Source organism: Pungitius pungitius, chromosome 4, assembly GCF_949316345.1.
Source record: "Pungitius pungitius chromosome 4, fPunPun2.1, whole genome shotgun sequence".
In the NCBI taxonomy this organism is placed as follows: domain Eukaryota; kingdom Metazoa; phylum Chordata; class Actinopteri; order Perciformes; family Gasterosteidae; genus Pungitius; species Pungitius pungitius.
The window spans coordinates 22,854,628-22,879,387 of record NC_084903.1 but is presented as its reverse complement, the minus strand read 5'-3'; the positions used below and the strand labels follow the sequence as shown (position 1 = coordinate 22,879,387).

General features: G+C 48.6%; 3 protein-coding genes across 4 annotated transcripts in view; 2 read left to right on the top strand and 1 right to left on the bottom strand.

The window, feature by feature from the left end:
* The window catches only part of trpm5 (transient receptor potential cation channel, subfamily M, member 5), an 11,768-nt gene extending 5,142 nt beyond the window's left edge, over nt 1-6,626 (top strand). Inside the window, 14 exon segments of the mRNA XM_062561868.1 lie at nt 203-326; nt 440-585; nt 1,366-1,478; nt 1,577-1,678; nt 1,922-2,180; nt 3,713-3,831; nt 3,937-4,069; nt 4,573-4,747; nt 4,898-5,066; nt 5,180-5,358; nt 5,511-5,643; nt 5,937-6,009; nt 6,097-6,187; nt 6,328-6,626. Of these exon segments, the coding sequence (XP_062417852.1) occupies nt 203-326; nt 440-585; nt 1,366-1,478; nt 1,577-1,678; nt 1,922-2,180; nt 3,713-3,831; nt 3,937-4,069; nt 4,573-4,747; nt 4,898-5,066; nt 5,180-5,358; nt 5,511-5,643; nt 5,937-6,009; nt 6,097-6,187; nt 6,328-6,458 (1,947 nt within the window). The 3' untranslated portion in view covers nt 6,459-6,626.
* Nucleotides 6,627-6,838: 212 nt separating this feature from the next.
* Nucleotides 6,839-11,175, bottom strand: traf6 (TNF receptor-associated factor 6). 2 transcript variants are annotated; one of them, XM_037487390.2, is made up of 8 exons: nt 11,078-11,175; nt 9,736-10,061; nt 9,486-9,636; nt 9,185-9,343; nt 9,004-9,075; nt 8,639-8,716; nt 8,235-8,567; nt 6,839-7,814 (listed from the first exon to the last, which is right to left on the bottom strand). In XM_037487390.2, exons 2-8 carry the CDS (start codon nt 10,059-10,061, stop codon nt 7,209-7,211), a joined length of 1,725 nt encoding a protein of 574 aa, XP_037343287.2. In that variant the 5' UTR covers nt 11,078-11,175; the 3' UTR covers nt 6,839-7,208. The 2 variants fall into 2 exon arrangements, with proteins under 2 accessions (XP_037343287.2, XP_037343277.2); XM_037487380.2 differs by having other exon boundaries at nt 10,971-11,168.
* Nucleotides 11,176-11,229: 54 nt separating this feature from the next.
* Nucleotides 11,230-24,460, top strand: ttc17 (tetratricopeptide repeat domain 17). Its single transcript, XM_062561867.1, has 25 exons — nt 11,230-11,481; nt 12,000-12,089; nt 12,379-12,548; nt 12,673-12,784; nt 13,998-14,129; nt 14,344-14,453; nt 14,567-14,714; nt 15,195-15,334; nt 15,600-15,760; nt 16,007-16,119; nt 16,268-16,420; nt 17,957-18,072; nt 18,211-18,364; nt 18,440-18,511; nt 18,882-19,106; nt 19,790-20,009; nt 21,187-21,306; nt 21,444-21,739; nt 21,847-22,000; nt 22,113-22,233; nt 22,326-22,485; nt 22,965-23,048; nt 23,283-23,402; nt 23,488-23,631; nt 23,749-24,460. The coding sequence occupies exons 1-25, from the start codon at nt 11,311-11,313 to the stop codon at nt 23,878-23,880; spliced, it is 3,618 nt and encodes a 1,205-aa protein (XP_062417851.1). The 5' UTR covers nt 11,230-11,310; the 3' UTR covers nt 23,881-24,460.
* Nucleotides 24,461-24,760: the final 300 nt, after the last annotated feature.

The window sequence follows — 24,760 nt, the reverse complement described above, 5'->3', positions numbered from 1 at the left end:
GGCATGTAATCATATGAGGGAAAGGTGACTTTTTCATGACCTCTTACACAATCAGCCACTATATACCTCACAGCGTTGTGGTAAATACGGGGGGGGTGCGCTGCAGCCTCAATGCACGTCGCTCTCTAAAACCCCCCCGACCCGCTTCTCAAGACGCCTCTCTCTCTCTCTCTCTCTCTCTCTCTCTCTTTTGATCCTTCAGGGCCCCGAGGCGGTCGCGGCGGCGCTGGCGGGTTGTAAGATTCTGAAGGAGATGGCGCGACTGGAGTCCGAGGCCGAGTCTGCGCGCAGCATGAAGGAGGCGAAGTACGAGCAGTTCGCCCTCGGTGAGTACGCCGGACCTTTTTTTTTGGGGGGGGGGGGGGGGGGGGGGGGGGTTCGCTTGACACTCCAGCACACAGCGACTCTCTGTGAACCCGCTCTTTTATGTTTGCGGCAGACGTCTTTGGAGAGTGCTACTCCAACAGCGAGGACAGGGCCTACGCCCTGCTGGTGAGACGAACCCACTGCTGGAGCAAATCCACCGTCCTCAACTTGGCCACGGAGGCGGACGCCAAAGCCTTCTTTGCCCACGATGGAGTTCAGGTGACAAGGGACACTCGTGCGTGTGCTCGTTTTAGCCCTGTTTTTTGGCCTTTTCACTTTCAGTTTGCATTCGAACCCCGTCGCCTTTTACGGCCCGTCTCTTCAGAGAATGGGGCTCCATTCCACGAACAGGTATAATAGATGTGTGTTCTAATGAGCCTGCACATGGCGTAGGTAACAAAGCTGGATCGGCATGGTTTGTTTGGAAAGGCACGTCCCCTGACCTTTGGAGGGCATCGGGAGCCCGTGAATATGACTCCATTACCTATTCCGTTTTTACAAAGGCGGATGCCCTTGACTTAACAGAGTCAACATTAGGAGTTCATCTGATTCTGTCGGGAGGGAGAGGACAGTTAATGTGCACACAGTCGGGGGTGGAGAGAGGGTGGGTGGTGTTTTAAGAGAACGTTTATTCAATATTGTGCTGGTTCCAAATGGAGGACGGACCCATGGAGGAGCATCAGGTGTCCTCTCATGAAAGCGAGTCGCCAGACGAAGAGAAAAAAAAAAACATTTGACACTTCTTATGAAAGGGTTCCTAGAGGGGGGGGGAGGGGGGGGGGATTGGCATTATTCATCTACTAACCAGCTGGGATAACTCCCTGTCGATTGCTGCCATGGATTCGGTCACACGACTGAAGGGCAGAAACACTCCAAGGCGGCTGACGCCCTCCGGTGGTGAATTTCACTCGTGTTGCAGTTGGTTTCTTCTTCCTCTTCTTCTTCTTCTTCTTCTGATGATCGACGATTGCGGATCCGAACTGTTTTTTTTCGGGGCAGGCCCTCCTCACGAAGATCTGGTGGGGGTCCATGACCACGGACACGGGCATCTCCAAGCTGGTGGCGTCTTTCTTCTTTCCACCTCTCATCTGGACCAACCTCATAAAGTTCAGGTGAAGCCTCCAAAAGGGATTCTCCTACGCCAGGTGGATGCGTCCCTCCCTCCTGTGCCCTGACCCCCCCCCCCTCTCTCTCTCTCTGTGCTCCTCAGCGATGAGGAACTCGACAGCAAGATCAGCCAGGGGCAGTTTGCGGAACTGGACAGCCTGGACACGGAGAAGGCTTTGCTGCTGAGCGACGCCGACGACCCTTTGTCAGTTTGCACCTCAACTCAAATCAATGAAAAGGAATCGGAAAAAAAGTCTCTGTTATTTATTATTTTAGTCGTTGGACTGCTTGTATTTGGTAAATTTGTATTCTCATCTTTTCTTCCTGCATTGTGGACAGTTAAGCATCATCGCCCCCCCCCCCCCAAGTGGAAGTTATACACACAGAGAATTAAACTAAAACACTTAAAACAAGTCATGTTAACAAGTGAGTACAACTGTCTCCAAAGGGAGCCGTCGGCTGGGGGCCAGGGGGCCCAGAGCTGCGCCTCCGTCTGGTGGCGCTTCCTGCACCGCCGCTGGCGCCGCTTCTGGAGCGCCGCCGTCACCGTGTTCCTGGGCAACGTCATCATGTACTTTGCCTTCCTCTTCCTCTTCACCTACGTGCTCCTGCTGGACTTCCGGCCGCCGCCGCCCCTCGGCCCCGGGCCCACGGAGATAATGCTCTACTTCTGGGTCTTCACCTTGGTGCTGGAGGAACTCCGACAGGTGATCGCCCGTGGCAACCAGTGCGGGGGCTCTCGTGGACCCGTGCTGGGGGGGGGGGGGGTCATTGCGATGACGTTGGGCAGATTCTTACAGTCTGGGAGTGTTTGATCAATTCCAAGTATTAAAACTACACCGATTGAAGTGATGACATTTAATTAGTTTTCTCTCACTCTCATAAAAAAAAGAGCGTAGGAAGACTTGACTTTTATTACACCTTTTAAAAAATATTTTAGTTTCCTAAACCCGATGAAAATGGACAGGACTGAACAGAAAAGATCAAATAGAAGGAGTATGAAGTTTCTATTATATTTATTATTGTCAAAATTGGTCGAAGATTTCTGACAATTAAAATACGACGATTCACCCTCTCTCCCTAAATGCCTAAATTACCTTCAGAAGTCACACCATTTGTTATAATAAAGTGTCACATGGTCTCAGTCTGTTTTTAAAAAGACCACAAAGACAAGCCAATAAGGTCAAGGACAGAGTTCCCGAGTTATAAAAAATAAATATCTGAAAACGTCCCACAGCGCATCAATAAATCCATGATGACAAAACGGAACGACTTTTGCCGCGGAAGCGTCCAAAGAGGAGAAATACTCTCAGCAGGGGAGCAGAATATTAATCTGAGAGACGACAAAGAGACCAAAGATAACCCTGAGGGGGCTGGAGGACATTGGACTATCTGTCCATGAGAGAAAAGCTGTTGATTCAATATAGAAATTTATTTTAAAAAATTATATTTTGCCCCGTTTTCTTTTGCGTTGCCGTATCCTTCGCATTCTTCAATAATGCATTAAACGGCCCTCGGTTGGATGTTAAAGCTTTCGTTCATTTCTTTTTACAACGCTGACCTTCTTCGACCTTCCTTAAGAGCTTCTTAGGCCTTCGGGGTGCTCACCCTTGCTTTTCAGAACACGAGTGTGCACATGTGTGTGTGTGTGTGTGTGCATATATACATGTATGTGCACAGTGTGTTTGCAGTGCAGCTGGGAATTACCCCCACTTCCCACACATCTTGTTCTTAAGCGCCGCCGAGGGGGCCGCTCTGGGTGCACTTCCGAGTTTTTCCCTGCTCGGTCCACAAGAGAGAACCCGACCTCACGCTCTTAAGTGCCCGCGGACATTTGACAGGCCTGACAACATGGAGGACATGCGTGTGCTTCTCAAGCAGCAGCACTGTGCACCTGCCCACTCCCTTCTGACCTCGCGGGGGTGACTTGGAGGACAAAAGGGCCTGGCAGGGAAAAAATATTGGGGATTTTAAAGGTCTCATTGAGGCATAAACAGCCGGACGTACAGGGTCCTCACACATTATGAACTATTTATTTCAGCCTCACAGCACAAAAAATACCGAGAATACAGATGAAGACTATGAACTCGTACAAAAACGTTAAAAGGGATCTTAGGGCTAAGGCACAACAAATATAAGGATGGAAAAACATCGGGTTTTCTCATGAATGCACTTTGATTTATCGTCCAAAATTGTACAAATAATTATCGTAATGCGTGACCCATCTTCTCCGACACAGAGCTTCTTCACAGACGAAGAGATGAGCATCTTGAAGAAGTTCAAACTCTACGTGGAGGACAACTGGAACAAGTGCGACATGGTGGCCATCTTGCTCTTTGTTGTCGGGGTTTCGTGCAGGTAACCAGCGTTCAGCGTGACATGACGCGGCTCGGACTGGAAGCAATTAGAACGAAGCGAGCCAGGTCATGAAGGAATGACCTTGTCTCTGTTTTGGGTTGGCAGGATGTCGGAGGACACGTACGAGGCGGGGCGCACGGTCCTGGCGATAGACTTCATGGTGTTCACTCTGCGTCTCATCCACATCTTTGCCATTCATAAGCAGCTGGGCCCCAAGATCATCATTGTGGAACGAATGGTGAGCTACAGAAAGCATCGTAGATGTGATGCTTTCAACGGAGACACACAAGGCTGGTTTTAACCCTTTGAAGACCCAAACAGGCCAGAACCAGTACCATGTAAACTGATTGTTACACATTGTAGCACTTACACAGGTTCCCCTTTATCCCCACAGAAATACATTGTACGAATAGACAAAGTAGTTCCAGAGTTCTTTTTAATCATGGGTCGGCCATTTTCAGGACCAGAGGCAAAAACATTCTCTAAGTCTCTCCAAGCTCCCCTCCCCCAAAATCTGAGATCTTCCAAGGTTTTTTTTGGGATGTGTACACTTATCTCAAAGCCAAACTTTGTCTGTTGAAGGAATGAAAGAAGGTGTTTGTTACGTTAACCGCAGCATGCGCGTAAAATAAGATCATTGCTGCAACATCTGCAATTTAAAGAGCGTAGTGAGATATTTGAGCCTTCGTGCCGCCCAATGGGAAAAGTTAAGTTACGTTTTTTTTTTCCCCCCCTTGACAGATGAAGGACGTTTTTTTCTTCCTTTTCTTCCTGAGCGTCTGGATGATCGCGTACGGCGTCGCCACCCAGGCCCTTCTCCACCCCAACGACCCCCGGATCGACTGGGTCTTCCGCAGGGCCTTGTACCGCCCTTACCTGCACATCTTTGGCCAGATACCCCTGGAGGAAATAGATGGTAAATAACGGCACGTGTGAATTTAAGCAACTTTTTAAGGTCGCCTGTTCGGAATCACTCATGCAACCTGTGACTCTGACCCGCGGTGGGTGGGGGTGGGGGGTGGCCTCGTGTCTTCTGATCTCGTTGCCTTTATTTAACGGAGACCAGCCGCCCGCATGCCCGAAATCAACTGCACCGACGACTCGGAGGAGATCATCCTGGGCCTGCGCCCCCCGTGTCCCAACGTCTACGCCAACTGGCTGGTCATCCTGCTGCTGGTCATCTTCCTCCTGGTCACCAACGTCCTGCTGCTCAACCTGCTCATTGCCATGTTCAGGTCAGGAAGAGGCACACACACACGCTCGCTCGCTCTCTCTCTCTCTCTCTCTTTCTCGAGCTTCTCCCGCGACGCCAGCTGACGTGGTCGTCCTTACTGCCCTGCTCTTGCAGCTACACCTTCCAGGTGGTGCAGGGCAACGCGGACATCTTCTGGAAGTTCCAGAGGTACAACCTGATCGTCGAGTACCACAGCCGCCCGGCACTGGCCCCGCCCTTCATCATCATCAGCCACCTCTCTCAGCTCCTCCTCAGCCTGATCAAAAAGCCCGCCTCCAAGCACGAGCATCTTGGTAAGAGAGGCTGCATTCATACGCAAACACTACACTCTGACTTATGAGGCTAAAATAAAGTGAAATACGGGGAAACCAGCTGTGCTCTATGCATGGAAATTGCCTGATCCTTGGCTTGTGTGTTTTTGTGTGCTTGTGCGTGTGTTTTCTAGAGAGGGAGCTGCCTGAGGGTCTAGACCAGCGTCTGATAACGTGGGAGACGGTGCAGAAGGAGAACTACCTGGCCAAGCTGGAGCACCAGCATTGGGAAAGCAGCGAGGAGAGACTCAAGAGCACTTCCTCAAAGTAAGTGTTGTTTTTCCAATGTCTTCATATGGCATGAGGATAAGTGTCTGTGATAATCCCACTGTGACAGTGCAACGGTTTGGGGCGCCGCCGCTGTATTCGTTGCAAACACGAATGATTCCATCAGAGTCGTCGCCCCCGGTGGCCATTGGTAAGAATGCAGGTTTGAGGCTGCATCGGCTTCACTTTTGAGGACCAGACGTTGCCTCACCAGAGACTCGCACGTAGCTTCTGCCCTCCACGTTGTTAAAAAAAAAAAGATGTCAGGAGCCTTTCTTCGTGTGTTTCCAAAGGGTTCAGAGCTTGCTGAAGATTGTCGGTGGGTTCAAGGACCAAGAGAAGCGACTGGTATCCATGGATGCTCAGGTAAGATGTTCTGTCAAACCCGTTATGTTGCATTCGTCACTCGCTTGTCCTCTCAGAGTCCCAGAGTTTTTCTGGCGTTGCCTACAGGTCAGATATTGTGGAGAGGTGTTGTCCTGGATGGCAGAGTGCTTCGCTCAAAGCACACTCAAGTGCGGGAAAGACGCCCCCAGAGCTCCAAGTGAGTCATGCCGCTGAAGGAGTGACTCGTAGTGAATGTGCAACGCGACAGTGGAAATACGGTCATCTTCGGAGACTAACAGGCTGTGATTATACGGTTATGCTATGGCCTAACTAAATATAAATGTCATGACGTTTCAGTGTCCCTGAGCGGCACCAAGGAGCCTCCTGAGAGTCAACCAGAGAGAAAAGTCCAACCGGAAGAGGAGGAGGCCAGACCGGGCCACTCGGGATATGGAGCTAACAAAAAGTTCCCGTACATTGATGAGTAAAAGAGATAATGGCAACTATAGCACATAGTCAGCTATTTAGGAAATACTATGAACCCTTTTTTTATACTTTGAGGTGGGAAAGAGGGCTTATAATTATAAAATAATGAATAATAAAATAATTCAAAATGTATTGTCTGTATTACATTTAACAAATTAAATAAGTTACCGCTCATTTGTTATGCAAGTGAAGCTTTCAAATTGTAAAAGGTCAAAATATTATTCATCTGAAGAAAAAAAGAAAATGTCTTCGCTTTTCAGGACAGATTATTAAAGAAAAAAGACCAGACTTCTATTTATGTAAATTTCTTACAGGAAATAAAGTTCCTTTAGGGAAAAAGAAGTAAACACTTTGGTTACTTGGTTTAAATGAAAGAGAAATGCCTGAAAGGCTTAATTTATGGTTAAATAAATTCAGATTAAAAACATTCTTTGTTCACTTCTTTACATGACAAATGACTGTCCGCTCCAATATTATAACAACACACAGAATTTGAAATGCAGCACCTTTAAAATTCTGCGCTGTCTGCGAGGGAGTTAAAAACATTTAAAAAATGTAACTGGCTAAATCACATTAAAAAGCATTGTTCTGTTTTTATTGATTAAAAACAAATTGCACAGACATTTTAAAAGGTGGTGGACAAATAAATACGAGGATACTGTCCACATTTAAAATGAACATCAACTCCTCTCCTCCCGACGTGCATGATTTAAAATGAACCGAGCAGTATTTACGCAAGTACGAGTTTGACTTCAGTCCCTTGAAACCGAGGCCTCGGGTCCCCTGGGCTGCACGGTCGGTCCGTCGCGCTGAAGCACATTGTCAAATCGCGGCGTCACCTCGCAGCGGATGAGCAGAGTGTCATCTTTAACATAGGCTCTCTGAGTCAGCTGATGCAGGTGCAGAAAGGTGACGTAGCCAAAACCTTTGGGGTTGCGCTGGATGAGCGGCTTCTGGAAGGCCTGCAGGTCCGGCTTGGTCTCCATCACCTCGACGTGGTGCTGAGCCTCGGGGCCCTGGTCCAGGATGGCGAGGCGGATGGTGCCCTGGAAGGGCCAGCTCAGCTGCCCGTCGAACGCTCCTTGCATGGTGTGGACGAAGAGGGAGATGAAGTTGGAGCAGCGCGGCGCGTTGGGGGTCTGCAGGTGTAAGCGCAGGCACAGCTTGTAGCCCGGGCGGCCCGTGTAGAAGCCGGGGCTGTGCTCCACCACCGGCTGGCCCGCCTCCTGGTTGCGCAGGTGGGCGGAGAAGCTTCTGAGGCGCCAGATGAAGATGCCGTTGCACTGCTGCGACTCCAGTTCCTTCACGGTGTCCTCCAGCTGCGCCACGCGGCGCCTGAGGTCAGCGAGCTGGCCAGCCTGGGGAGGACACGGGACCAACGTGTCACATGACCACGGCCTGCACGCGCGTTTCGTCATAGGAGCTCTCTTTGGCAACAATGCATAAAAACTGAGCTAGCTAATGGCTATGCTAATAGCTGTGACTGTTTTACAGATTGTTTAACTTTTTGTATTGCTGCTCAAAGAAGACCATTTGTTTTCATAAAAGAATAAAGTTACACATTTTCTTAATTAACTACCTTTCTTTTTAAACCACAAAAAAATATATTTTTTAAAAAGAGCCCACTTCTGTGCAGACACAATATCTAAACTGTATGTGCTCAAACAGGCAGAGAGCAACTGAACCATCAAAACAAATGGAGACACAAGACGAACTGAACAAGAATATAACTCGATGGCGTCACGTTTGGGCTACACATGTCGAGGACGTCCCTTTACCTGCGTTTCCTTTAGGATGATGAGCTCCCGCAGCTGGTGGTCCTGCTTTACCAGCCGTCCATCCATCTCCCTCAGCCTCTGGATCTCCTCAATGGGCTGACTCGGCGCACAGCTGTTGCTGCTGCTGCTGCTGGCAGCTGCTTTGGGCCCACTGCAGGCCGCGCCAGATACTGCCGCAGCCCCTTGATCCTCTGGGGAAACGTAGGGCGCCGGCGCCCACAGGGACTTGGGTGTGGTGCCGTTGAGGCTCAAGCCGTGCAGGAACTCTGCCAAGAAGCGCATGTGCATCTGCGTGAACTCCTGCATGTGCTGAGCCAGGTTGTGGCGCTGCATCTGCAAAGAGGCAAACTGTTTCAGCAGGTGTGGATGAAACGGAGGAGATATGAATGAATGCGATCACCTACCCTCTCCTTGCATCCAAAGGGGCTGAAGTTGCAGGCAATGGGTGCTTTCGGACAATCTGTGTTACAGTGAGATTCAATCTGAAAGACAAACATCATCAGCTCAGCTATATTTATGTCTATTTAGTCAAATAAGGGTTTCAAAAAGTCAGTTATTGCTGTATCATCGTGTGCGGATGTAATGAAGTCAATTGTCTGGGAAATGGCTAACTTCCTGTCTCAAGCAAAACTCATTTAAATATGAACAATTGCACTTGCAGCAGAGATGCGTTGTGTGTGGAATACTTCTGCATTCTTGCGAACAGAAGTTAATAAAAATGATAAACAATTCACACCTGTAAAGAATTTACCAGAGTGTCATAACTCACCTGGTCTCTGATGAGATCCATCTCGCAGTACAGGCACTTGACGTTGGCGAAGGGACACCGCTGCTGATGAAGCTGAAGGAGCAACAAAAACCAGAGCGTGAGGAGGCTAATCATCGCTGAGACGTGATGCAGCTTGAGAACCACTCGAGAGGAGCGGTTAAGATAAGCGAGCACACATTACCTCGCTCTCGTCGTAGCAAAAGCCCGCCAAACAATCTGGACAGGACAGGGGTCTCTTTTGGCACTCGGCGGTTTGGTGCTCCTCGAGGCGGCTCTTTCTCACCGACTGCTGGCACAGTGAGCAAGGCACAGTGGCAAACCGACACCGCTCCATGTGATTCTGGGGGGTGGGGGAGGGAGAGATGGAAACAATGCAGTTCGTTTTTTACACTGTGGCAAGACAGCAGTGGTCCAATTTCATCGTCCACACGAGACAGAGATTGCAGTATATATCCACTTTCGGGACAGAGATGCGTGCTCACCTCTAAATGCCGGAGCTCCATTTTGTCAGCACAGTCGGAGTTGGGACAGCGGACGGTTAGCGATAGAATCTCACGTTTGGCGAAGTTATCAGGGAACAGCTGGTCTTCTAGCAGCCTCTCGTTGTCCACGGGGCACCTCTGACCCGTATCACTGTTACACGAGAGAATAAGGTAAGCAGTAATTAATAATACAGTGCACGGTGCACATGGCTTTGACACGCGCCGCGCGTAGTTTTGCACAGTAGCATACCGGATGGACTTCTCAATGCAGTGCTTGCAGAAGCGGTGACCACAGGGCGTTTGAATGGCGTTCCTCAAAGCCATGAGGCAGATGGGGCACTCGTATTTGCTCTCTAGCGGGGGGTCGAACTCCACATCGTAGCCCTGGAGGGCCGCAGGGGTCTGGAGGCTGGTGGAGGAGCCGCTGATGAAGGTGCAAGGGCTCTCCGAAGGGCTCAGGAGGGATTCCCGTTCCTTCCCCATCATCGCCAGGGCGCAGACGGACAGCTCTCCTCCGACGGCCCCTTCATAGCTGTCCTCCTGCAAACTCCCCTTATTGCTTTCAACGGAAGCCATCTGTGGAGAGCAGGGCAACACATTGGATATCAGGGGGGAAAGTGGCAACATAATTACATTGTGTGGAAATATTCCTTTGTTTGCATCAGTGCTTTAGAAATGAATCCAAATCACAAGCCAGAAGCTACTGACACTCATTTTTACACTAAATGTATGCCACAGAAAACCGTGAACGTGACTTATTTTACCCTCTAACGTAAATCCTAAAACACCAGTTGGGCCATTCCAATACCCTTCATGATAGATGGGTCCCCATCATTGGCTTATGGTGCCAATAGGGTCCCTATGTGACGTTTGCATTATTCATCGATTTGTTTTCCACCTTAATAAAACTTGTGTCATTGACACGTTTTGTGTTTCGGCGACGTGCGGTTGTGTTGCACCTCGAGAATTCTCATCGTTCCTAAATGACATTTCAAATGGGAATGCATCGACACATTCCATCTAACGTAGTCCTTGTGTTGAATGCGTGAATCCTTCTATGAGAAAGATATCCTTAGTTTGTCCAGTTTACACATACAAGAATTATATCCACGCGAATACAGTGCGGCTTTGGTAATGCCATACTTAGGTATAGTATTTTACTTAAGTTAAATACTTTAGCTAAAGTGACTCCGCTCAAATGAGGCAGTTACGCCCATAATGGGAAGTACGGTGTAAAAAAAAAAAATCACTATTTTTCATAATGAGCGTGACTCAACAAAGTCCCAATTAAAGGGCAACCCGTCGTTAGCTAACGTAAGCTAACACAGCAGCAAACTTATTCCACAGCAGACTCGGTGTCGGCGACGTTGTCAGCTGATGTAGGCATGAAGTCAGGCATGCCCCTGGATGCGGAACTACAGCGTTTGAATCTTAACGCTTAAGGGGTGTGAAAAAAAAAGAACGATTGAGAGAAAAGATACTGACCGAAACCCCGGCGACGGGCCAACTCACATCTTCTTCATCGACAACGGCGCGCGAGAACTGACTGACTACAGCTGCGAAAGCCGATGTTACTCGTATATAATACCCACCTTTTGACTCGAAAATGTCTGGAACTTTTTCGGTTCTACAGAATTTCCTGTTTTTCTTTTCCAGACGTCATCAACGGTAACCTGTTGGTTTTTTTCGAGAGCGGGGGGGGGGGGGGGGGGGGGGGGGGGGGGGGGGGAGGAGAGGAGGAGCGCGCACTCGGACGGTTAGCGCCCCCCCCTTGTGGCCGGAGGCCGCACGCGCCGTTGCCACACAGCAAAATGAGACAGAAAAAATGGCGGAGCTCAGGAGAATATGTCCCGGGTCTTTGCCCTGTCGCGTCAACTATTCGCGGAAAACGTCATTTCGGGGGAAGCTTTTTATCCTTCTCTGCGCACTTTTAGCGGACTCCGGAGGAGCCACGACCCATTGGGTTGTCACCGAGGATGGAAAAATCCAACAACAAGTATGACAGCCACCGCTAGCTCTTTGACCTGCTAACGCGTAACGTTAGGCGGCTAGCTTGCTGTGTTCGTTAGCGTTTACGGTAACGTTTGGCGTTACTGTCGGCAGTTAACTCGACCTCGACGAGACTCGTTGACCAGGGAGCGTTACACGCCACGAGAAAATGGGCATTCACTATAGCTGTGTTTTTGCTAAGTTGGTTAGCTTACGCTATCTAACATTAAACCTCGGCTCTGGCGTTATCGTAAGGTGTGTGTGAGGTCAGGATGACCCGATATATGCCGATGTTAAAGTCCGCGATGCTAACAGATATGACCGAAGCGTTGGGTAGTGACAGCTGCCGTTTGGACTCGTGACTGTCCTTCATTCCCAGACAGTGTAAACGGGCTTTGACACTCGGACGCTTTCCAGTGTCATTTGAAAAGCTGGAGACTTTTAAGATTTGGGTCTTTCTTCATAACCTTCAATAAATTAAATTGTTGATTGGCATTAGTATGTTTGACTTTATTTTGTTTTCAGGTTGACTCACCTTTGAATCTAAAGCATCCACATGACGTTGTGATCTTCATGAGGCAAGAGACTCGTGTGAGCTACCTGAAGAAGCTGGAGGTGTGTGTCTGTTTGTGGGTTTCATTTACTCAGGAGCATGTGCAAAGATTTAGTCAAAAGTATGTTTCTCTTTGGCATCTCAGGTGAACCTCTTTACCTGCTGACGAATTACTCTCTTTCAGTTTCATTTGTGCAGAAAACGGATAAGAGTTAGTCAATACCCCCCTTAGCATTGATACCCTCAGCATACATCACCATTTTATTCATTGAATACCATTAATCACTCATTCAACTGCTTATTTTTGTGTACTGATTAGTCTGATTGTTCTCCTTGGCTGATGCTGAGCAGAAGCAGCTGGTGGAGCAGAAGATTCACATTGAGGAGAATGAGGATAGAGACACTGGGCTGGAGCAGAGGCACTACAAAGAGGATCCAGACTGTGTCATGGCTAAGGTGCCCCTCGGAGACCTGGACCTATATGATGGCACTTACATTTCCCTTGAAAGCAAAGACATCGGGTAAGCGCTCCTTTTTAATGAGCTCAATTTAGAACATTCTAGTTATCTCAGTGTCAATCATTGGAAATGTGTTCACGGTAGTGATTTGCTCATGAAATTGTTATTTTCTGCTATTCTCCCATAGCCCTGATGACTATGTCGATTCCCGGTCAGCTCTGCCCCCTGATCTAGAAAAGCCAGACTGTGCAAAAGCCTTTGAACTACCTTATAGTATCCATGCTTTCCAACATCTCAGGGTGAGTAGGGTCCAATACTGCCAGTGTTCTAAATGAGCTATTAGTCATTCGTGCTTAAACCTAAGCACTACGTGTTAGGAATGTATTTAACCTTGAGCTTGCTAGAGCCGATGTTTTGCAGCATGTTTTGCCTACAGTTCCAGGAGGTAATTATTCAAATTGTGTAAGAACAGACACACACAGGGGAGATTAATACACAGCCAGAAAAGCTCGATGAGTAGACACACACACACACAAGCTAAGAGAAGGACAGAGATTAGCTCTGTAGGAAGCAGCAGAGGTGCCGAATCCCTTGTTTACCTGTGTGGAGAAATGTGCTTCTTGATTGAGCAACCAGGCTACTGCGTGCGCAACTATTGACATAGCGAAGCAGTTCTTTAGCCACTCTGAGCTTGGTGTATGACGCTGAATGGAAAAGGCACTGTAGAGAACTGAGGTAGCTGCCTTTTTATATTTTACACCCCAATAGTCTATAACATGCTAGTTAGGTTTGTATTTAAATGTCTTCAGCGAAACCAATGATCAAAACATGATATTCTGTGACCATTTTAGCATTTAAAATGGTCTCTGTAAGACTCGATGAAAATATATGCAAATCGTTGTCTCAAGAAACAACCTGATTGTATCTTAAGGTTGCACTTAGGTCACACATACAAAAATAAGGCGCTTGGTGTGAAGATGTTTTTGAGGAAAATATAGTATATATATATATTTGTTAACGGTCAAATTGGAAAAAACCCAGATCACTTTGCAGCATGTCTTTACTGATCTATACATCGTCATCCCCTCCACCTAAATCCCCATTCCGATCCTCACCGTCCCGTACTGCTCCATGAACACGCTTTCCACTTGCACCCGCGCCCTTTACGCTGCCACAAACCAAGTGCTCCACAAACTCCAGTACTCACAGAATTGTGTCGCCCTATGACTGACCGCTACCAGCTCAAGGATCACATGATACAAGTCCTCCTTCCCAATTCCTCTGGTGTGCTGATTCCAACCTCCTGCTCAAACATGGCGTGAACGAGGTGGTTTCAGTTGTCCTGCCCACTTTGAGGAACTTGTTACCAAAACTGCCTGGCACACTTTCATTTCATAAATTCCGTCGAAGCCCAGACTGGCCTCCCCCCTTCTCGGGAAGTTGCTATAAATTTCCTTTTTCTTTTGTGTGACCGATCACATGCGAGTAAATCTTACCTTCCATCTGTTACAGGGTGTGCAGGAGAGGGCAAACTTGACCTCCCCACTGCTCTCTAAGGAGGATCCGATTTTTACTTCATTGTCTCACAAGCTAGGCCGCAGCGTTGACGAGGTGGGCCATCGCATCCATCAAGAGTTACTGAGGGTAAGGTCTCACTGAACTGTACAAATATCAAAGACCTTTGTTCTCCCCTTCATCAGGTATATAGACATGCATGGAATGTGCTGGAATGTGGAGCAACCTGTGTTTCAAGGTTGCTCCATATTAGCACATCAAGGACTTTATGTCCTTCCATCTGTTACTGAGTTAAAACAAAGCATGCGTGTGCATACCTTTTTTCTGATTGTGTGTTTCCCAGAATTCGTCATCCTGGGTGCTGTACAACATGGCGTCTTTTTACTGGCGCATGAAGAACGAGCCTCAGAGGGCCGTCGACTGCGTGGTGCGCGCGCTGCATTTCTCCCCCAGGTACCGTCTGGCTGGTCAGAAGCACAACTGGACCGCTGCAATGTTTTATCGCGTGAGGCCGCTCGCAGGTGTTCACGGCCTCACCCTGCTTGTGCATTGTGTTGTTCTCGCAGGCAGCACAAGGACGTGGCCCTGGTCAACATGGCCAACGTCCTGCACCGCGCCCATTTCTCGGCAGACGCAGCCATTCTCGCCCACGCTGCCTTGGACCTCACGTCGGATCTCTTCACCAGCCACTACACCCTGGGCAACATCTACGCCGTGAGTCCCAGAAACCACAGCACAAACATCCAGTGAACTCCGGGATTAATTAGGTTTATCATTAGAGGAAGGTGCGTTGGAGAAAAGCCCCACTTCCTACCGCTGCTTGGAGGGGATCTACATAAGCTCCAAGGACAGTAATGTTTGCCTAAGATGTAGGCACATTTTTACTATTTTATATACAGCACATAAGATACATGCTATCCAAGACCCATCAATAAAGAGCTTTCGGCTTTGAAAGTGCTCTGGTTTACTTTTGTAGTCCGAGGAGTGTTGACCAATGATGCAGGTGAACAGTCTGTTGAGGGAAAGAGGCAGAACACACAGAGCTGAGTCCCAGTCTTTTATTTGACTAAAGTCATATTTACATAACACACCTTAATGCCAGCAGTAGTTTAAGTTCTTTTAGTTTCTCCATGAAACAAATCCCTGTTTGACCTCCGCCGTTTGTGTCCTCTTCCTCCATGCCTGTGTGACCAGATGCTCGGGGAATACAACCACTCCGTGCTGTGCTACGAGCAGGCGCTGCAGGCCCAGCCGGGCTTCGAGCAGGCACTGAGGAGGAAACACTCTGTGCTGTGTCAGCAGAAGTTGGAGCAGCGCCTGGAAGCCCAGCACAGGTAGACGAGCAGTCGCACATTCACACTCTAATAGGTGATCGGTGGAGGACCCAACAAGAACAAAACTCTGCCTACCAGTAGACATCACGTTTGGACCTTGTTTTTTGTTATCTGTGAAGCCATTCTATTTTTTTACAGTTTAGTTTAAAACTTTCTTGAACGCTACAACAGAATTCGTAGTTGGAATCAAAACTACTCTTTTCAAATGGCCGTTTAAAGCTTTATTTCCCTGCCATCTCCTCTATTGGCCCTCCTCACTTTCTAGATCCCTACAGCGGACACTGAACGAGCTGAAGGAGTACCAGAAGCAGCACGACCACTACCTTCGCCAGCAGGAGGCGCTGGACAAACACAAGCTGCTGCAGGAAGAGCAGATCCTGCGCAACATTATCCACGAGACCCAAATGGCCAAGGAAGCCCAGCTCGGTAAGACGCCTTTTTAGTAGAGTGTATCATAAGAAAATAGAAGCTACTGCTTTTGTGTGTAGAGAACAGTAGCAATGCGTCACACTCAAGATGATTGTGATCGTATGAGTTGAACGTTTGTTTGTTCTGTATTTATGCCATTCATTGCATCACTCCCATAATTCCATCGGCCGTGCTCTGACCACATGCTTTAATTTGTCAGTGCTGAGCAGCACCTGAGTATTGTGTGTGTGTGTGTGTCTCCAGGGAACCATCAGATGTGTCGTCTGGGTCAGCAGCAGCGGAGCCTCTACTGCCCCTTCGACCTGCCTGTGCGCTATCACCGTGGCGATCTGTTCGAGCATGTGGACTATGTTCAGGTGAGTCTCTCCATATGTCACATTTTACTTTCGGGCCTGTTTCGATATTAAAAGAGCAGTTTGAGCTGATATTTAGCAATTACAACAAACAAACAAATGGGAATACTACTAGTATCTAACTTCTGTCCTTTTCTCTCTTTCTTCATAGTTCGGGGAGAAGGTGTCAGTGGCCTCCAGCGTGGCCCTCGAAGCCGAGCGCAACTCCACCCAGACGGGGGCCAGCCCCCATCTCCACCCGTCTGTGTCCGGAGACCAGGACCCTGCTGCTGCCCTGTGGGGCAGCCGTCAGGAACACACACAGGTGAAAGATAACGTCGCAGAGAATAGAAATTGCCACTCAATATACACTCACCGGCCACTTTATTAGGTACCCCATGCTAGTAACGGGTTGGACCCCCTTTTGCCTTCAGAACTGCCTCAATTCTTCGTGGCATAGATTCAACAAGGTGCTGGAAGCATTCCTCAGGGAGTTTGGTCCATATTGACATGATGGCATCACATAGTTGCCGCAGATTTGTCGGCTGCACATCCATGATGCGAATCTCCCGTTCCACCACATCCCAAAGATGCTCTATTGGATTGAGATCTGGTGATTGTGGAGGCCATTTGAGTACAGCGAACTCATTGTCATGTTCAAGAAACCAGTCTGAGATGATTCCAGGTTTATGACATGGCGCATTATCCTGCTGAAAGTAGCCATCAGAAGTTGGGTACATTGTGGTCATAAAGGGATGGACATGGTCAGCAACAATACTCAGTTAGGCTGTGGCATTGCAACGATGCTCAATTGGTACCAAGGGGCCGGTGAAAATATTCCCCACACCATGACACCACCACCACCAGCCTGAACCGTTGATACAAGGCAGGATGGATCCATGCTTTCATGTTGTAGACGCCAAATTCTGACCCTACCATCCGAATGTCGCAGCAGAAATCGAGACTCATCAGACCAGGCAACGTTTTTCCAATCTTCTATTGTAAAATTTCGATGAGCTTGTGCAAATTGTAGCCTCAGTTTCCTGTTCTTAGCTGAAAGGAGTGGCACCCGGTGTGGTCTTCTGCTGCTGTAGCCCATCTGCCTCAAAGTTCGACGTACTGTGCGTTCAGAGATGCTCTTATGCCCACCTTGGTTGTAACGGGTGGTTTTTTGAGTCACTGTTGCCCTTCTATCAGCTCGAACCAGTCTGGCCATTCTCCTCTGACCTCTGGCATCAACAAGGCATTTCCGCCCACAGAACTGCCGCTCACTGGATGTTTTTTCTTTTTCGGACCATTCTCTGTAAACCTTAGAGATGGTTGTGCGTGAAAATCCCAGTAGATTAGCAGTTTCTGAAATACTCAGACCAGCCCTTCTGGCACCAACAATCATGTCACGTTCAAAGTCACTCAAATCACCTTTCTTCCCCATACTGATGCTCGGTTTGAACTGCAGGAGATTGTCTTGACAATGTCAACATGCCTAAATGCACTGAGTTGCCGCCATGTGATTGGCTGCTTAGAAATTAAGTGTTAACGAGCAGTTGGACAGGTGTACCTAATAAAGTGGCCGGTGAGTGTACGCCAGAGGGTAATTTGTATTACACTACTTTTGGTAGTTCAATGCACAAATATTAAATGTCTGCTCAAGAGGTTATGCAGGGATAATTAAATGGGTTTAAATGTTAATGTTTGGCATCAAAGAGGTAGCGTTTTGTAAAAAGGTTTGATTTCTTATTTTTTCGTTCAACTTGTTTGTGTAATTTATAATTATAGAACTGATATGGCCTTAATTAGATTACATGAATATGTAACGGTGCACTTGTTTCAGAGAATGAGAGCAGTGTGTTTTTCCCTTTAGGACATGCAGAAGAGGTTATGGCCCCAGAGGGCCGACTGTGCCGACGAGTATCCGAGTGTTCCTTCTGCTCACCTGCTGCCGACCTACTACCTCCCACCTGAAACCCAGGGCCTGGGGTCAGTACACGCTCCTGTGTGGGGGGGGTACATAGTAGCAGCATAGCTCCGCCTCACTTGATGAAGAATTTAAAGTTCAAGTGGGAAAAAGTATGCGCTAAATAAAAATGTACAATTTGTCTACCTGTGTGCATTCAGCCCAGTGGCAGCTGTCCTCTACGGGAGCATCATCCCTCGGACGCACACTCTGCCGGACTGTGGTCCCGCCCCCCAACCGTACCCAGCCCTCCTGCCCGCCTCACTAGACTGGCCTCTGGAAGAGAAGAAGCTTCCGGATCCCTATGCCTCCCAGGTATGTGTGTCTGTGGATATTGATGCATGCATACTGTGTGCAGTATGATAACTGTTCTGCTCTGTGTGATCACAGGTGCTGCAGCTGCGTTCCGGAGGGTGGACACTGGAGCAGATCGGCTCCAGAATAGCTCAAGCTATGAAACAAGTACGAGGGCCGAGTTTCAGAGTGACCTTCCATCGGCCGCACGTCACTGATTTACTGACAATAAGCGAGGGCTCATTTAATCTTCTGTAGTTTCAACCTGTAACAGCGACGCCGTGTGGAATGAGAAGCTGCTACTGCAACGTTATCTTCACTAATCAAGAGATAACTTATTTGTTTTCTATCCAAATTTTTCCCAGAGCAGTCGAGGTGAAATGAAATATTCTTTCACCTTTACGCACTCTGATTTAATCTGGCAAAGTAATTACAGTAAATACAGTAAAAACCCTGCATTAAATCTCAAATTTGGGGAAGTACAGATTAAGACTCTGAATGGCTCCTGTAGTCCGGTAACACCCGTTTGCCTGTGCAGGGCGCCGTGCCGCGCTGGCAGCTCCACAACGAGGCGGCTCTGTTCTGGCGGGCCGAAGGCAATGCCAGCCGCGCCCTGCAGTGTCTGCGCCAAGGGTTGAGCTCGGCCCCCTCCTCCCACCGCCACTTGTCCCTCACCAACGCCGCCAACCTGCTGCTCCACCACGGCCTGACCGCCCACGCGCAAACGCTGCTGGAGGAGGCGCTGGCCGTCAACGTGTCGGAGGTAAAGGCACACCGGGACGTTGCCTGCACACATGCACGCGTGTTACATTCACTGACCTGTTTGGGCCGCCGTATTGCACGCGATGAATCAGTCCGCCGCGGCATGAAAGCCGTGTTTGATTTGTACTGGTGTTGGTGAACCGGTGTTTAGTCAAATGAGAAATTTTGGAAGGACGGAAACGGACAGAAGGGTCTGCAATATGTGTTTTGAAGTAAATATCCAGCAAGTAAATATCAGCGGTGAAAACACCAAGGATGAAGCTACAGCTACAGCTACAGCGCAGAGGGTAGAATGAGGAGAAAACAAAGTACTTCATCCAAAGTCCTTTCCAGCAACATCCCCTGCCTTGAATACCGGTTGAGCAACAATCTTCCTGTCCCATCATGCCCAAAAGAAGATGACTGAATTTAGTCCTCTCCATTGCGCTGCACGTTCTCCATGTTTCAACCTTCGGAAGATTTATGCTTTTTTATTGCCCAAACATTTTACATTACATGTAATTCAGCTGACTCTTTTATCCAAAGCAACATCCAATAAGTGCATTTCCACTATAAGGATACAAACTCAATGGAACAATTTCATCTCATGAGCCGATTTACAACTCGCTATAAATAAGAGCATTTGAAGTAGTGTTAGTGTCTTTAGTCAAATAGCTGAGTGTTTGTTGGCTCCCTGTTTTTCAGCCTCACACCCTGCTCAGCCTGGTGAGCGTGCAGTTGGCTCAGGGCAACGTAACGGGGGCTCTGGCTGAGTTCCGCCACATCCTGGTGACGGCCCTCTCCTCCTCCTCGGCCTTCTCCTCCTTTGCTGGCTGTGAGCAGTGTCGCCACGGCCTGCCTCTGCTACGCTGTCTGCAGTTCTACCCGTTCCTCTATAACCTCTCCCAGCGGCAGCCCTGCCCAGGTGAGTGAATCCAACATACCCCTCTCTGAGGGTTTTGTCAAAATGCTCCTTTCCACCTATAAGGTTTCTGCTGAACCGCTCACTGGGGGTCAGATGCAGCGATTTGGAGCTTAACCGAAGTGGAAGTGTGCTTGTTTTAAGGCATAATAAAGACATCGTTGGACTGAGAGGTTTCTCGCACCATGTTGGTATGAAACATGGAGTAATTGTAATTTTTATTTAAATACTTTTGATCAATAGTGTAGGAAGTCACTTTTACACATCTGGCAGTTTATCGGTAAAACGCTGTGATGCTCAATCAAGAATTTCTTTGATCAAGGACAGACTGGAATACAGTAAATTCATATGTATTCCACCTTTTGATCGATTGGACAACTTGGTCAAATATAATTTAATCCCTATATTTGTACTTCAAGAAATGTGTACTTTAATGTTGTCTGATGCAGAATTGTTTTGCATTGTGTAAATTTGACTGATCTAATGTATTCTTCTGAAATAAATAATCAAAATATAAATATATATATAAGCCCGGGCAGGTTTCACACGCACACACGTGCATTCCTTTGACGCTGCAGGAGTAGCTATGAGAAACAAGTGTAGTATGTTGTACTTCTAACATGAATAGAGGCCTCACCTTCTTCTTTACTCTCATCAGTGAGAGTGAAGAGAAAAGTGCTTTGAGGTGGACACATTTTTGCCACTCAATAATTTACACTGCAGAAAATAGACTTCCAAATTTAGACGGGTCTATATTTTACCTCACCTAAGCTAAATATTGCTTGCTCCTTTAGAGCAAATCCTTCTTGGTCCTGCTGCATGGTATTGTTGCTGCAGTTTGACCCCCCCACCCCACCCCCACCCCCCCCCCCTCCAACAAGAGTCATTTGGGGTTTCTGTCCTGAACCGGATCAATATTCCTGGTTAGTGGCCTACTGCTGCTCTCCTCCATGACTCCTATAGATGGGAACATCCAATAATAAACGGCACACAACTAATGTCTTTCCAGCTTCAGCTGTTGCGTCCTTGTTTTGTAACGCACACAGAGGTGGGTGTGCGATGTATTCTGGGGAACCGTTCTTATCAATCTTTAATTTTATTTCAATTTCCTGTCTAGAACTGCGTTTCAGTGCCTGCCCCGTGTTTCAATAACATGTGTGTCTAACGTGTGTTCTCCCAGAGGGCGCCGACTGCATGGCGGAGAAGGAGCTGGCTATACAGCTGGAGGACTGGGAGGGCGGCGAGGACAAGCAGGACGCACCGGCCGTTTCCGACATGGATGACTCCATGCTCTTCGATAGTAAGAACAGGATTCCTCCACACCCCCAGAGGGGATGTGTGAGCACCTCTGGCTCGTTTCTTCAGTCGATGACGTCGTGAGAGCCCCCTCCCCCTCTCCCTCTTATGTATTTTCTCTCCCCCTTCATACCTGTCCAGAGGTGATCTTGGACAGCAATGGCTCAGGCGAGGCAGCCGGACAGCAACGGGCTTCCCCGTCCGACTCGGGAGTGGCTCAAATGCCCTCCCCCTTTGGAGGAGGAGCAGCTGAAGGGGAGGAGGAGTGGCAGCTGAAGGAGGACCTGATGGGGGCTTTCGAGGGAGCGCTGGACGTCGGAGGCAAGCGAGGGGACCTGCGCGATATCCGGGTGCTTAAAAACGACCGCGTCATGGGCGCCCGCGCTGGGGGCGGGCCCTGTTTCGGGAACTGCGAGGACGACGAGGGAGCCGAGTGGGTACGCATGAACGCGCCCCCGACCCCCCTTTTTCACAGGGCGGAAGCGTTGCAAAGTGCGCGAGCTGCCTGCAGCAGAACTGAGCTCCTGTGTCTTTCCTTCACCAGATCACCTTCCAGGTGAAGCGGGTGAGGAAGGCGAAGGGGGACGGGATGGAGAGCGTCGCCACGAACGACGACGGCCAGAGCGGGGAGTCGCTGCCCGGAGGTCACTCTGTGTTGGAGATAAGCGGCCCAACTATCCCATCTCCAGGCCCTGCAGGTAACGCAGACACACACACACACACACACACACGTCTTCCTTTTATAGCTTTGACGCTGAGATGAAAACCACTACTGTCTCTGATGTTAGTTTTGTGTGTGTTTTGGGTCAGGCCGCTGGAGGGACTACACCAGTCTGGGCTGGCCGGGGCCAGAGGAGTGCCAGCGCACACGGAGGGTCGACCTCACCACCGTCGCCAGCACCTGGTTGGCTGTTTCCGCCAAGAACATTGAGTATGACTCCCTCTCACGTTCTCATCTTCGGTTACATTGCAACAAGTAACGTACGGTTAAGTTAAGCCTTGTGTTTGTTTTTCGCCTTTCAGCATCACAGAGCACATAGACTTTGCCACTCCGCTCCAGGAGCCGGCGGCTGAACCTTTATGCAACGCCAACCTGGCGGCCAGCATGCACACGCTCGACCACCTGGCAGGGGTGGCCAACCGGGCCGCCATCCACTACACGGGGGAGAGCCAGCTGCGGGAGGTAGGCCGAGGCAGAAGCCACACAGTACCAGAACTAACATGTTCACACCGCAGTGAAATGTCTGCGTCACAGTAATAAAGAAACTGAATGACTGACAATTGGATTTTCCACCAAAACCAACATGTTAATCCAAGAGTTGTGGTTCCACTGAGAACTACTGGTTTTGTGGGAGAGAGGAGCTGTAACCAAATTACAAGGAATAGATATTCCAGGCTTATGTCCTCCTAACAAGCTCTTAAAATCAGAGAAACCAAATGTTACAATATCATTTCATTTAGTTTATCATGATTCTAAATATTTTGGTTCATCAGCTTTATTACAAATATTTCCAATAATAATCCTGAAATATCTTGATGAAAGGATCCTGTTCTACAGGTGCACTGCCATAAAGGATGTATTTAAAGGTCCATACAGTCTTATGAGCCAATCAGCAGAGCCCGCACCTCTACGGCAGCCTAATGTGTGTCTCTGACCTACAGGTCCTTCAGAACCTCGGCAAAGACAAGTTCCCCCCGCAGTCCTTTGAGCAGGTGGGAACGCGCATCGCTAAAGTACTGGAGAAGGTAAGAGCTCTCACACCTCTAAGTTCAAGAGAGGGTTCAGTGCTTAAAGGTCATCACCTGGACGGTTCACATCACATTAGCCAGTTATCCAGAATACCTTCACTGCACCCCCCCCCAAACTGAACGAGACAAATGGGAGCCCCCCCATGTAGAAACTGTGTGGTCTATTTGTGCTTTACTGTACTGTCTGTTGAATCTCCACATTTGTCCCCCCTCCGTTACCCCTCTCCGCAGGACCAAACGTCCTGGGTGTTATCCAGCATGGCCGCTCTCTACTGGAGGGTGAAAGGTCAGGGCAAGAGAGCCATCGACTGCCTGCGACAGGCCCTCAACTACGCCCCCCACCACATGAAGGCGAGTGGCGCCGTCCCGCCAGCACAAGCTTCCTGCCCGATTGTTGTGGAGACACTAAAATATGTCGTCTTTGTTGCTGAACCAGGACGTGCCCCTCATCAGCCTGGCCAACATCTTCCAGAACGCCCGGCTGTGGGAGGACGCCCTCACGGTGGCCCGCATGGCGGTGGAAATCGCCCCGCACTTCGTGGTGAACCACTTCACCCTGGCCAACGTCTACATCGCCATGGTAACGTCTTCCGCCGCGTCCTTCGGGACCGCTCGGCGGCGCCCGTTTGAGCCCAAATGTGAAGGGCGGCGTGTGACGTGATGGTGACTGGTTTGCTGCCGTGTGTCTCGACCACAGGAGGAGTTTGAGAAGGCCATGCGCTGGTACGAGTCCACGCTGAAGCTGCAGCCGGAGTTCGCCCCCGCCAAAGACCGACTCCGAACCATCCAGTGCTACCTGCTCACCAAGAGGGAGCGCCGCCAGCCCTGAACCGCCAAGTCCAACTGTAGATAACTTTTCCCCACAGCTTCTATGTTCAAAGCCAGACCTCAAACAATCCGATATCATCAGACTTTTTTCCTTTTTTTAGGTTCCACAAATGGGACGTGAATAAAAACCGACTAAGTTTATATGCAGTTAATTCTTCCTCAATGTTTTGAATTTGATCATATCGTCAATTTTTATCATTGTGGGTAGGTGGAACAATAGCAGCCCCCAGCCTGAAGATGGCGCCGTGTTTTAGATTTTAAAATGAAAATACACAGTATTTACTCATCTCTGTACTCCGAGGTTAGGAGTTCAAACTGAACCCTCACTGTTCCTGCTTCATCAAATGGATGGGGATTCTCAATTGTTGCACTTTTATTTCTATATCATTCCTATTTATATGGGACCGACCAACTTGGATTTGGCTCCAAGGTCATTTAAACACAAAAGAGAGGAACTAAAACCTGCTGCTACATTCGCTTCTTAACTTATGCAAAAAAGGGTTTTGCCGTTGACCATCTGTAAAACAAGAAAAAGTGGAATCTGTATCTAATGTACAGTATTAAAGACAGTGTGGATTTCATTAGCTGACTTCTCTGTGTCAATTCTTTGTCTCTTTGGGAAATAACAGACGTATTTACTCATTAATACTTAAAATCAACTGAACTTGTAGCTTATTGCCTCTAAATGACTAAACATGAAAAGTTATAGTTAACATTTCATATCAGGCCGAATGGTGTCCTTCTTAAATCTATTCTTCTGTACGATGGCCCACAACATTCTACGTTGGGTTAAAGTCAATTTTGTGATCAAAGACCGAAAGCGACCCTGTCTCCAGTCATCAAGTTATTTCATAGTCTTATTTAGATATTTGGTCTTGTAG